The sequence below is a fragment of the Camellia sinensis genome, chromosome 12, assembly GCF_055761805.1.
Source record: "Camellia sinensis isolate YWXY chromosome 12, ASM5576180v1, whole genome shotgun sequence".
In the NCBI taxonomy this organism is placed as follows: Eukaryota; Viridiplantae; Streptophyta; class Magnoliopsida; order Ericales; family Theaceae; genus Camellia; species Camellia sinensis.
In genome coordinates this window covers 99,213,749-99,228,400 of record NC_138972.1, presented here as the reverse complement: position 1 = coordinate 99,228,400, position 14,652 = coordinate 99,213,749, and the positions used below count along the sequence as shown (strand labels likewise).

The window sequence follows — 14,652 nt, the reverse complement described above, 5'->3', positions numbered from 1 at the left end:
AATGTCGTCCACGAAAACGACTATAAACCGATCCAAGAATTCCCGGAAGATTCGGTTCATCAAGTCCATAAAGACTGCCAGTGCATTGGTGAGCCCAAACGGCATCACCAGAAATTCATAATGGCCATACCGCGTACGGAATGCCGTTTTAGGAATATCCTCCTCCCTGACCCTCAACTGGTGGTAACCTGATCTCAAGTCTATCTTAGAGAAACAACGGGAACCCTTCAACTGGTCAAACAGATCATCTATACGGGGCATAGGGTACTTATTCTTGACCGTAGCCCGATTCAACTTCCGGTAGTCTATACACAATCTCACGGCACCATCTTTCTTTTTAGCAAAGAGGGCCGGTGCTCCCCACGGTGAAACACTAGGGTGAACGAAACCCTTATCTAACAATTCCTGGAGCTGGATCTTCAACTCACTCAACTCGGCTGGGGCAAAACGATAAGGTGCCATAGAAATCGGCACTGTGCCGGGCACTAAATCAATAGAGAACTCTATCTCTCGGTGAGGTGGCAAACTAACAAGGTCCTCGGGAAAGACATCCGAGTACTCACGAACCACCCTCGGCAACACAACATGGGTCTCCCCACACTCACCACTCTCAAAGCTGGCAAGTAGAGCACTAAGCTCATTTCGCCCTCGCGAATCATACCCCGGTAGTAAAACACAACCAACCCGGTCTCCCAAGAAATGGAACCACGCCCCGCTCAAGGTACATAACGTGACCCTCTGGCGGTAGCAATCTATAACAGCCCGGTATGACGATAACCAGTCCATACCCAAAATAACATCAAAGCCCTTCATGGGCATGACCACAAATGGAAAAGGAAGCCTATGGTCGGCGACCTCTATATCACAACCTCTAACACCCTGTTTCAAGATCAACTCACCACCAATAGGCGATACCACACATATAGGAGATGCTAACTGTGCCAACTCCAATTCCAAAACAGATGCAAATGTAGCAGATACAAAAGAATGAGATGCACTCGTGTCAATCAACACACTAGCAATCGAGTTGCAAAACAGAAAAGTACCTCTCACCACTGATGGAGCCGGTACTAAATCCTGCGCGGTAACAGCATACACGCGCCCTGTAGGCCCCTGATCTACCTGCTCACCCCTCGGAGCATACGACTGCTGCACTGACCGGGATGACGAAGCTCCCGAATTGGCCCTCGAGGCCTGCACAGACTGAGCTGGCTGAAATCCCTGCGTCTGCCTAAAACCAGACGCTCCTGAAGTAGCACTCAACTGTGGGCAATACCTCTTCAGGTGCCCAGGCTGACCACACTGATAGCAAGACAAAGGCTGGCCCCTGCCCTGACTCTGGCCCTGAGGTCTAGCTGAAGAAGAAATAGCTCGCTGACCCCCTCCCTTCTGCGGGAAAACCGAAGACTTGTGACCCAACTGGCCACACGCAAAACAAGTCAAGCCTCCCTGACTACCTCTCCCCAAGCCTGCACTCGGCACCGGAAAGGTCGATCTAGCAACTCCACCCTGAGACTGCTGAGGGTTATAACCCCTCTGTCTCCTGCCATCACCCTGGCCCTCCTGGCCCCGCTTGGAGCCTCTATGTTTCTCCTCGTCTTCCTCTTGCATCATGAGCTCCATATGAGCTGCAGCATCCACTAAATGTCTATACTCTCGGATGTAAGACCCACCAACCCTCAACTTGAGGCCCTGCCTCAATTTTCGCTCAAACTCATAATAACGGCGTTCTTCGGACGCCACCAACTCAGGTGCAAACCTGGACAAACTAGTGAAAGTGGACTCAAACTCTGCCACAGACATGCCCTGCTGATTAAGTCGGCTAAACTGATCCTTCAGCTTCTCCCTAGCCACTGCAGATAAGAACCTCTCCTGGAAAGCATTTACAAACGCCTCCCATGTACCACCAACACGAGCCTTCTCGTACTTCCACCATTGACCTGCATCTCCCTTCAGCTGGAAGGATGCCAAGGTCACTTTCAGTGCCCCGTCCTCGATGCCAAGCATCTCGAACGTCTTACTCATTTGTTCCAACCACTCGTCAGCCTTCAGTGGCTCCTTTGGATCCCCAACAAACTCGTCCGGGTTAGACCGGAAGAACTCCCTCTTCAAGAAAGAAGGCCCTGCCTCAGCTACCTGATTCCCAGCCCTAAGAATACCCAAAGCCCCTGCTATCTCTCGTGCCAAGGCACTCATAGCCTGCTGGCCCGCTGGCTCGGCCACGTTGGCCTGACCAACACCCTCCTACACTGCCGGAATATCATCCGGTAAAGGTACTTCCTGCCTCGCAGGCCTACCACGCCTAGCACCTCTTCCTCGCCCTGACATCCTAATAAAGGTAATACAGAACGTTAGCACATTCACAAATGTGCCAAAACTAAGCACTCACGTCCTAATGCATGGACAACTGTATTTCACTCCACGTAAGCACATAAACACATAAGCACTTACGAATTTCATCTCCGGATAATGACAGTCCCAAGGCGTTACTAGAGTTCCGGTTAGAAACAACATTGATCAAGTGCTTTTCCAACAAGACTTCCAGAAACCCAAGGATCCAATCAACATCCTAGAAACTAAATCCCATACCCACATAGTCACATAAGCATGTTATCAATTTAAATACATAGCATATGACACTACACCTAAGTCTCTATCAAGCGAGACAAACCCATTGTGATACTAATCACTTCCCACATACCCAAAGTATTCGAACCCGGTAGGCTCTGATACCAAGTTGTAACGCCCTCAAAATAACAACATTAAACCCATCAATATAGACATGCATTGATACATAAAAGTTCCACATTCTTCCATTCATCAGAGTTTCATTACAAAAAGTATTACATGTTAACGACAAAAGCAAATGCCCTAAAGGCTTACAGCTTTCCAAGTTAACACTTGGTTACAACAAAAGAGTGCTAACTCATTTACACATTAAGCCCTTGGCTTGGATATACATGTAATACATCAAAGAAATAAAACAACAAAAGTCCGTCTGCCTCTAGCCTCTCAAGCTATGTCCTTGGAGGTGGCATGCTACCTGTACCTGAAAATGATATTCCCATATAGGGTGAGCCACAGCCTAGTAGAAATATACTAAACCAAATATGAACAATGACTAAAAGATTAGCAGTTGATAGATGACCAACACAGATACTTTCCTTTATCACACTTTACATTTTCGTGATATACAAGTCCATATTACCATTCATTTTCCAATTCCTTTCAATTCTCAATTTATAAACATGGCTCAGAACCTGGCCAAACAACTCATATGAGACAGTAACTCATATCAAGCACTTCCCATTTCATAATAGATAAGCATACTAGCTATATCACACACCAACAGATAAGCATACAAGCTATATCATCACTTCCACAGATATGCATATGAGCACTATCACACTTCCAATGACAAGCATATGAGCTCTGTCAACACATTAATAGATAAGCATATGAGCTCTATCTATGGAGTCCATCCCCTATCTCCTCCCAACACATCCGGTTTAGAGGTCCATCCCCTATCTTCCCCTAAACCGTGGAGTACATCCCCTATCTCCTCCAACACAACACAATGCATATAAACAACAATTATACACGTCATCACACAATACATAAATTTAATGTATTCTTTCAATCGTCAATCTCAATGACACATTCCAGTGATTAGTTTCAGTTTGCCTAATCATCATGCATTGTCTACAACAATCAAGACTATCCTCCACCGATAGCCCAAAGCAGTTATTTCTATACAGAAAATAAATGCAACAATGGATATATAATCAACATTCCAACTAGGTGAGTGATAAATAATCCAACTACACCCTTTTATCCCATGACTTCCCAAATCAATTCCTCATTTCTCATAATTAATTATGCAAATTAATTAACCAATGTAATTAGGGCATTTTCCATAATTAACATTACAACCCTTAGGTTCCATTTTCATTAATGTCTTAACATTAATTTCACATTTTCCATGCCAAACATGCATCTAGGTTTTATATAGCTAAAACCCCAACTCTTGTAAATTTACACAAAAGCCCCCAAACTTTCACAAAATTACCAAACCAACCCCAACATCTCAAAATACTAAAATTTAAAGACAAAGCTCATAAAGAGGAGTAGGATATCCCTACCTCGAAGTTAGAGCTCGGATGGAGAAGAGACCAAAAACCAAAGTGCTCCAAAGACCAAGATTCTAGGATCAAAACGACGCCCTCGACAATCAACACAACTTTTACAAAGGCCGAAGAGAAGGAGGACACTCTAACTAGATCAAACCCTAGAGAGAAGGGAGTATCTAGAGAGAGAGGCTCTTAAAAATGGTTTTTAGAAAAAGTAGGAGAGAGAAAGAAAAGCAAAAAGTGATTTGAAATCACCCAGCGGACAACTCATATACGTATGACCCGCTCGAGCGGAGAACACGACGCTCGAGCGCCAAGAACAAAAATCTGGACACGCTCGAGCGCAATAATGCCCGCTCGAGCGCCAAGACACAAGAATTAAGCACTTTCGCTCGAGCGTGAAAACCAGTCCGCTCGAGCGCAAATTTCCTTCGCCCAGAACTTACACCCAGAAAGCACTACCCGCTCAAGCGCCAGACAACCTGCTCGAGCGCCACCGCTCGAGCGTAAACAAACCCGCTCGAGCACAGAAATCACATCTGCAGAAGTTTTGTAGGAACCCGAAATACTGGAGGTGTGTAATCCCCGCTCGAGCGCAAGAAGACCCGTTCGAGCGGACCGCCTAAAAACTGAACAACAAGGAATTGAAACCAAGGCCTAACCAACCTGTAACAACCCTGCTCGAAACATCCTAAAACTCAATCATGTGGAATTAAAGGACACAACGAGACAGATACCACTACCAACTTCACGGAACCAAGTCTGGAATACAACATAATAGTAAAGGAATAACCGGGATCGCTATATACACATTTAAATTAATTTTTATTTAAAATTTTACTATTTTAAAATATTTAATTTATTTACTAAATATAAAAATTCAAAATTCGAAATGCTTATTTCTCGACAACTTAAGGCTTATGTCTCACCTCATGAGGGGTAAAACACCTCATGTTATGCATTCACCTTCAAAAAATTTGTGCCTCCCCAACAAAATTTGTTTGGTTGCTTACTAGCCTTTTAACATCTTGTTTTGCAGTTTATGAGAATTATTTAGGATTTATATATTTGTTTATTATGTTTCAAGAAAAGCTTAACGGTGGTGGTTAATGTTTCGTTTCTCATTCTTTTTATTTATTTATTTATTTATTTATTGGTGTTTGTTTGTCAAGGACCAGTTAGGTTTTTAGTTTACCTCTACAAATTTTGTCCAAGTCCTAAGTATTTCTGTTAGCTACTTAAAATCAATTTTTCCATTCCTTTTTGTAGTTATAGTTTTCACTAGATCAGTTGGTGACACATCTATTATCGGTCTCAAGTTCACCCCATGTTTGTTTTGGTTTTCCCTGTTTTTTGAACGTCATTGACTTAAATTGCAGTCACTCTGTGTGGATGCATGGTTTTTTTTTTTTTTTTTTTGTCCAAGAAAAGAAATGAAAATGAATAATGTAAGTATTATGTCATAAAGAAGAAAAAATACTTCATGTAAGAGTAGCAATAATGAAAACAAGATGTACACAAAAATTTCTCTACAGAACACCAATAATTGCGAACCATGTAGCTGTGTCCGGCAAGATGTGCTTTTAATTAACCCATTCAGTCCCACTTATATAGAATGCTATGAGATAAAAGTCCCATTTTGTACTTTTAATAATATTTACACTAAATCTAAATAGTAAGTATATCATTAGATTTATTGTAGACATAAATATTTCTTTCTTTCTTTTTTTGTTTTGTGTGTGTGTATGTGGAGATATGTATGGTATATATGCATTAGCTGGTTACATTTATGGTATGCATACCATAGAAGTTTCCGTCTTTTGTGGAGGTTTGTAGATAAATGGTTACATTTCTTGTTTTTGTGTGGAGATTTGTATGGATCTGTAACGCCCTCAAAATAATAGCATTAAACCCATCAATAGAGACATGTATTGATATATAAAAGTTCCATATTCTTCTATTCATCAGAGTTTCATTACAAAAGTATTACATGTTAACAACAAAAGCAAAATGCCCTACGGGCTTACAGCTTTCCAAGTTAACACTTGGTTACAACAAAAGAGTGCTAACTCATCTACACATTAAGCCCTCGGCTTGAATATACATGTAATACATCAAAAGGGAACTTAAATAACAAAAATCTGCCCACCTCTAGCCTCCCAAGCTATGACCTTGGAGGTGGCATGCTACCTGTACCTGAAAATGATATTCCTATATAGGGTGAGCCACAGCCCAGTAGAAATACACTAAACCAACCATGAACAATGACTAAAAGATTAGCAATTGATAGATGGCTAACACTGATACATCCACATAAATCACATTTTATGTCATACGACTTATGAGTCCAAGTTACTTTTCATTTTCCCTTTTTCAGCAAATAAGCATATTAGCTCTATCTTCATCTCAACAGATATGTATAAAAACTATATCCCACATTCACAGATAAGCATATAAGTTATATCCACATTCTCAACAGATATGTATAACAACTATATCCCACATTCACAGATAAGCATATAAGCTGTATCCACACTTCACAAAGATAAGCATATGAGCTCTATCTTCACTTCTCTAGACAAGCATATGAGCTGTATCTACGGAGTTCATCCCCTATCTTCTCCCAACACTATCCGGTTTAGAGGTACATCCCCCATCTTCCCCTAAACCGCGGAGTACATCCCCTATCTCATCCTCTATACATAACGTATATAAACACATTGGTTCTATATACCATCATTCAATACATACAGTTAATGTATTCTATCAACCGTCAAATTCCATGACACATTCCATTGATTAGTTTTCGTTTGCCTAATCCTCATGCATTGTCTACAACAATCACGACTATCCTCCACCGATAGCCCAAAGCAGTTATTTCTAAACAGAAAATAAATGCACAATTGGATATTCAATCAACATTTCATTTCGGTGAGTGATAAATAATTCAACTACACCCTTTAACCCCATGCACTCCCAATCTCAACAATTCCATTCCATTTCCTCATTTCTTGCAATTAATTATCCCAATTAATCAAACAATGTAATTAGGTCATTTTCCATAATTAACATTACAACCCTTAGGTCCCATTTTCATCAATGATTCAACATTTATTCCATTTCTTTATGCCAAACATGCATCTAGGTTTATTATAAATAAAACCCTAACTTTTGTAAAATTACACAAAAGCCCCAAACTTTCACAAAATTACCAAACCAACCCCAACATCTCAAAATACTAAAATTTTAAAGACAAAGTCCATAGAGAGGAGTAGGATATCCCTACCTCAAATCCGGAGCCCTAAGGGAGAAGATGACAAAACCCAACGTGCTCCAAATCCCGAAATTTTCAGATTAAAATGTAGCCCTCGACGATCAACAACTTTTTTGTAAAGGCCAAAGATGAGCAAATCACTCCTACTAGATCAAAACCTAGAGAGAAGGTAGAGTTCTAGAGTGAGAGGCTCAACAATGGTGTTTTTGGAAAAGTAGGAGAGAGAAGAGAAAGTGAAAAAGTGATTTGAAAAGTCAAAACTCGGAACTTAAACCCAGTCTCCCCGCTCGAGCGTCAAACACCCCGCTCGAGCGTCACTCACAGACTCCCGCTCGAGCGTCAACCATCCCGCTCGAGCGGCGGATGCACACTCCTAGAACTTTTACAGAACTAGGTCTCCGCTCGAGCGTCAACTCTCCAGCTCGAACGTCACACACAGAACCCCGCTCGAGCGACCAATCCCACACTCGAGCTTCCAACACTGCACAGGAAAATACTGGATGGGTGCAATTCCCGCTCGAGCGCCAAAACCCCCGCTCGAGCGGACAGGTCAAAATCTGGGCAACTAGTTTTGGTTTCTAAACTCAACCAACCTGTAACAAACCTGCCCAACACATCTCATAACTCAAACAAAAGTAAAAAGGATGTAAACAAGATAATAATCAACTACCAACATCCACGGACACATGTCCGGATCACTGTACAACAAGGGTAAATCCGGGATCGCTATAGGATCGAAAATGTGAAGTTTCACACTTATTGCGTCACAGTTTTAAGTGTGAACATTCACATTTACAATGAGTAAAATAGTATGCATTTTCACATTTTCACATTTACGACCTTTACTCTTTCAAAAAATTCACATTATTTTATTCATTATAAATGTGAATATTCACTTTTGTAATAATTCACACTATTATAAATATGTATCTACATATAGATTAATAATCCAAATGAGTGAGTACCTTGGCTATCATGTTTTGGTACTACATTATGTCATATAATGCTAGATGATTGGTTGATATTCAAATTTATGTTAGGACAACCACCCCTTTGCTTGAATAGTGTGAAATGATGCACTATGCATTGAAGTCAGGTGTAAACAAATCTCTCAACACAAAACCAAAAGTCTGACAGCCATGAATGGGTATAGATTATGGCAACTTATTTGACTGAAGTATAGAGGGAGGGGAAACGTGTATGTGGGCCATGAATGGGTTAAATTATGGCAATTATTTGACTGAAGTATAGAGGGAGGGGAAACGTGTACATATATACGTGTGGGTGTTTTAGTCATTTGTTAGCATGTTAGGTATCGAACTTTTAAGATTAAAAGAATATAAATAGGATTAAATGATCTACAAGTTCCATATATAAGACTTCAAGTTAAAAACCCCTAAAAAATGGGGAGCATGAATTTTGCATTTTGCATTAGACTACGTTGGATGTAAGAAAAGCATTTCAGTGTAAAGAAAACCTGTAGGTAAGTTTTCACCTTTCTGCTTTTATTTTTTTAGTTTAATCTTTTGATGCAAGACACCATATATTTTTAATATTATCATCTTACTTACTAAAAAAAAAAGAAGAAGACTCCATATAATTTTTTAATTAAATTTTATAATATTATCAACTTTTAGGTACCCACAGGAAGCTGTGGGCAGAAAGTTTTTATCATGAGTTTAGTATTGATAATGAAATCCATAATTGAGATTTGGAACAATGTTAATTAATTCATGCAATTTCATGGTGCAAATTAAGTTTGCATCAAACAAATTTTAAACATGAATTTCATGGTGCAATGCAAGTTAAACTGCATTAAACAAGTTAAGTTGCAATTTTCAGCAGAGCATGAATGTACCAGGAAACCCTAGAGATGGAGCTTTCATTGATGAAAAGGTTGCAGTCCCCCTTGCTTTTCCCTCCCAAAAAGTGCATATGTATATTCATGACTGCATGCATGCATGAACCATTTTTTTGTATATTCATTTTAATGTTTTCACTTTCTTTCTTTCTTTCTTTCTTGATTCCCTCTTTCTTAACACCTGTTTTCCCCTGTTTCAGCAATTCATGACTTTACAGCAAACTCTTTTGTCTCAGCTTGGTCGGCAACCATCAACCCAGTAAGTAATTTTCCGCCTAAATTTGTTTGGTAACATAATCTAACTTCAAGCCTGACAATCTTATTATAAACATTTCCTTGTCCATTACACATGCATTATTCGTATAGTAGTATATATTTTTTGGCACAATCAATGCGGCCGTGTTACTGTCCAATGCCCGATATTTGAATATTGTCTTTTATGAATTAATACACCTGCACAATACCTATATAGAATTTTGTTGTTTAGATTTTAATGCCTATTCTTTTCTTGGTTTACTTAAACGAAATTGCACTCTTGCAGGGAAGTAGGTCAAACCGGTGGGGGAACAGGTGCTTATCTCTGGAAGAATTTACTCTTTGGCTTCACTTGTGATACCTCCAATAGACTTAATGCTATTTTTTTGTTGTATATTTTAAATGTTGTACTGTGGAGCTCATCATTTATGATAGCACCCTGTCTTGCCACATCTATTACAAGTTTTAACATTCTTGGTTGCAATCAATGAGAGGGAACTTGTCAATGGTTAGTTCTACAATAGGGAACTCCAAAAGAGTCTTGAGGACTGTTGGTGTGGTAATCTTTTGATGTTACCCCCTGACCCATAAAAATTACTTTCCCAAATAAAGAAAAGGAAAGGAAAATAAAATAAAATAAACAAGCCGAAGGAAGAAGACATTATATGAAAAAAATTCTTTCATTTTTTAAAAATTGTTGTATGTTATTTTATCTCACTGTGGGTGTGCTACTTTTCTCCCAATAGCAGGAACACTTGACAACATGGGATTGGAGATGTTGATGAATATGTTTGGGGGTCTTGGGATTGGAAGCCCTGCCGTTCCTGTCAGATCAAATGGTGACTATTATTTCCTTTTCCCCTATGCCCTACTGATTTATGCTTTGTCATCTACTTACAGTTTATGCCTTGTTTTTTTAGTGCCCCCGGAAGAACTGTATGCCACTTAGCTCTCACAGCTACAAGAAATGGGCTTCTTTGATACTCGAGAGAATATACAGGCACTGATAGCCATTGTAGGGAATGTTTATGCTGCAGTGGAGCGGCTTTTGGGGAACCCCGGTCAGTAGATTGTGATTATTGTTATTATTCTATTCAACATGATATATATCATCAATCGTGGACCGTTGTAATCGGTTTTGGACACTCCGGAGGCATTTTCAAATCTTATTTTAGCTATGAATAAGTACATATTATGATAGAACTGTGAACTTCTTGACATTAGGGTATTGGTGTGGGAATACTCTTTTTCCTATCCCCCACCCCCTTCTATATTTATGAAAAGAAAAAAGACCGAGATTGCAATACTTGAGTACTATGTACATACACTTTTTATGACCTGTGTCTCATAAATTGTTTAGTTATTACATCATTTTCCCAATTCCTTTTTGGGTAATTATACTATTTTCTTTACTCTCCACTGGATGGAGAAAATTCTGCAATTATATTTCAGCCCAATATGTATTATTTTAGCTTTGCTACATTTCATTCTCCAGATGCTCAAGTTTTTCTTGTGGAATTGGTGCTCCTCCTCAGTAATGGTTTTATTTAAAGTTTTTTTTTTGGACTTGTGTGATCTGGTGTGTGTGTGTGTATATATATATATATGCAGTTCAACTTTGAACTTGAGACAACTTAAGGAGTCCATGGGCTATCATAACTTCTGTTTTAATGGTCCGAATTGTTCATTTTGTAACGCTCTTAGGCCATGTTTGTTTAGATGGATTGGATTAGATTGGATTAGCATTCAGTTATGCTAGTTCTCTTTATAACACGTGAGTATGACTGAAGCTACAGCCCTATCTGTTCTGACTTTAGCTGCTCTGGTTGCGGCTGGTACTGCAGCCTTGCTATGTTGACCTGGCCTGGTCTTGCTGCAGTTGGGGTTGCAGTGGCTAGCTCTGGTTTATGCTCTACTTTGATATAATGTGTACCTGTCACATTTACATGTAGCTCGATTTGTTATTATACTTAATATAATAATTACTGAGAAATATATCATGTATCCATAATCATGTCATATCATCATTGTAAATTTTTTTCCCTACTCAGCACATCAGGTTAATATGTATATAATTTAGGTAAAAATAAAGTGGGTGGTGGATTCTCATCATTCATTGTGTTCATGCCAACAGGTACAAAATTATAATGGATGATTCATGTTTTTCTACTTCAAAATCTTCATTGACAGTGTGCCACAGTGTAATTTTGTTTCCCTTTCCTGCCCCCTTAGCAGCCCAATGCTATTATAACTTTAATATTCGGATCCATCATGATTTTTCTTGACTTTTTATGCTATTATAATTTTATGTCTATAGTTGTTAACTGAGTATTTTAGTTGTGGTTTCACTAATAGATAGCTTTTGCTAGAAAATTGAGTATCTTATCTTATCTATTTCACTAATTGATTTGTGTGTCTTTCTCTTTGCAGCTAGCAGAAGCAGCAAAAACACAATTTTCACGTGATTACAGTGATAACCTTGCTCTTGTCCGGGTTTATGAGGCCTGGAAAGAAGCTGAAAGAGACGTAGCTGGATATGAATACTATTGGAAGAATTTTCTTTTTGCTCAATCAATGAAAGCTATTGATGCTCTGTGAAGGGAGTTCTACTCTTTACTTAAGGAATATGTTTTAAATTTTAATGCTAAGTGGATGTGAATTGGATGATTATATAGATTACAAGCGGATTTTTAATTGAACGAATATGTAGTTTGGAATTACTTGTGGATGAAAATTTATAATAGTTGTTGACTTTAATTAAACAGGTTCAGAGTTTGATGATTTATATAGTTTGTTGAATGTTCATGATTCAGGTGAATTGTTGGTTTGATTGATTATTGTAAATTACATATTGTATTGAATAGATTGGATAGATTATTATGAATTACAGGTTTATTTTATTGCATGTTGGCACAAACATTCCTTTTGGCAACCAAACTTTTTGGTCTTAGAATGTCACAATTAGCGACCAAAATTTTTTGTCGTGGAATGTCACAATTGGCGACCAAACTTTTTAGTCGTGGAATGTGATAATTGGTGACCAAACCTTTTGGTCGTGGAATGTGACAATTGGCGACCAAACTTTTTGGTCGTGGAATGTGATAATTGGTGACAAAATTTTTTGGTCGTGGAATGTGGCAATTGGCGACTAACATGTTTGGTTGGGAATATGTCACTTTTCGCGACTAAAGTATTTTAGCGACTAAATGGATTTGTCACAGTAATGATATATTTAGCGATCAAAAATTTAGTCGGCAAATTTAACTTTTTCCCGACTAACAAAAGTTTTGGTCGCTAATTACTTTTGCCGACCCTCAATTGGCGACCAAAACAATTGGTCGCGAATAGCTTTTGCTGACTAAAAATTGACTTTTGCCGACCAAATTTTTAGTCACAAAAAATGCAATTTCTTGTAGTGAATATTGCTGACCAATATTTTTGGTCGTGGAATGTATTGCCAACCAAATTTTTTGGTCGCGGAATGTGACAATTGGCGACCAAATTTGTTGGTCGTAGAAATGGGCGACAATTGCCGACCAAACTATTTGGTCGTTGAATGTGCGAATTGGCGACTAACATGTTTGGTCGGAAAAATATGACTTTTCGCGACTAAAGTGTTTTAGCTACTAAATGGATTAGTTGCAGTAATTATATATTTAGTGACTACAAATTTAGTCGGCAAGTATGACTTTATTGCGACTAATAGTCGCTAATTACTTTCTGCGACCCTCAATTGGCGACCAAAGTGGCGACTAAAAAAATTAGTCGCGGATAACTTTTGCTGACTAAAAATGGACTTTTACCGACCAAATTTTTAGTCGACAAAAGTGTAAATTCTTGTAGTGGGTGCAGATGATTAGCTTTTAAAAGTTTATAATCTCAAAATTTATATCTAATTTTGTTTTTATTTTTTTATTTTTCACTTGTTACACTATGCCACAAATTTGTCTCCTCACACAAATTTATCCGTTTCTTTTCAATTTTTTTTATTTTATTTGTGGAGAAATTATAAAAGATTTGAGTTTTACAATAAAATAAATTTTTAATTTTGTTAATTTACACTATAATTTTTTTTTTATTTTCAATTTAAATTATTCACTTATTTTTGTTAAATAAACCGATATAAAAATAATATTTTAGCCATTAAACTTAATGTGAATATACATAAAATGTTTAAAATATTATTTGTTGTTAAGTTTAAAAATTAAAATACCATTTTTTCATCGGTTTTATTTAGCGAAAATAGACCGATAATTTAAATTGAAAACAAATAAAAATTAAAGTTTTAATTGATAAAATTAAAGATTCAAGATTTATTTTAAAATAGAGTTTTGAAAAGAATTTGGTTATAAGTTTTAAATTAAGTTTTGAGTTGTGTGTTTGATTATCAGTTTTTAAAAATAAATTTTGAATTGAGTTTTCAGTTGTGTGCTTGGTTATGAATTTTGAATTTTTTTTATTAGAATCACAATTTAAAAAGAGAACCAAACACAACCTAAGTTTTTTTTTTTTTTTTTTTTTGTAATTTCTTCTTTTCTTTTTTTATTTTTAATAAGCAATCAATTGGACAATACCGTAAATACTTTGTTAGTCCTCTTTAAATTTGGAAAATTATAATATACATCCTTAAATTGAGCGTGTCATATATACTTTTAATTATGTTACGTTTTCTTAATTATGATAATTTTTTTAATTATAATTAATTTAATTATGATAAATTTTTTTTATAATTATGATGCAAACATTATTTTATTTACGAAGAACTACAGCCAAATAAGAGTAAGAAAAAAAATAATCAACACATAACCATGCTTGGTTTGAGTTTTCAGAAAACTCTTTTCAGAAAATTCTACTTTCTTATTTTTCACGTTTTTTTGTTTTTACTGAATTTTTTTAATATTTTAAATAATTTTTTTACTTTTTAGACACACCCAACATAAATACACTTAAAAAGTAAAAAATTTGTAAAAAAAAAAATTCACTAAATACCAAAAATATAAAAAAATACAAGAATTTAGTACATTTTTATATTTTTATGTATTTATTAATTTTTTAAAATATTTTTTCACAAATTTTTTACTTTTTAGATACATATAACTAAGGCGCATTTAAAAAAAATAAAAAAAATATTT

General features: G+C 37.1%; 1 protein-coding gene across 8 annotated transcripts in view; it reads left to right on the top strand.

Moving 5' to 3' along the window:
* Positions 1–12,282, top strand: part of LOC114286116 (ubiquitin domain-containing protein DSK2a-like) — a 32,255-nt gene extending 19,973 nt beyond the window's left edge. For 2 of the 8 annotated variants that reach the window (XM_082899383.1, XM_082899384.1), the window contains 4 exons: positions 9,466–9,524; positions 9,807–9,835; positions 10,267–10,359; positions 10,441–12,282. In XM_082899383.1, coding sequence (XP_082755509.1) covers positions 9,466–9,524; positions 9,807–9,835; positions 10,267–10,359; positions 10,441–10,469 — 210 coding nt within the window. In that variant the 3' untranslated portion in view covers positions 10,470–12,282. The remainder of the gene's footprint in view (positions 1–9,465; positions 9,525–9,806; positions 9,836–10,266; positions 10,360–10,440) is intronic. The other 6 variants (XR_014346867.1, XR_014346864.1, XR_014346863.1 and 3 more) reach the window with 6 other exon arrangements.
* The last annotated feature ends 2,370 nt before the right edge of the window (positions 12,283–14,652 follow it).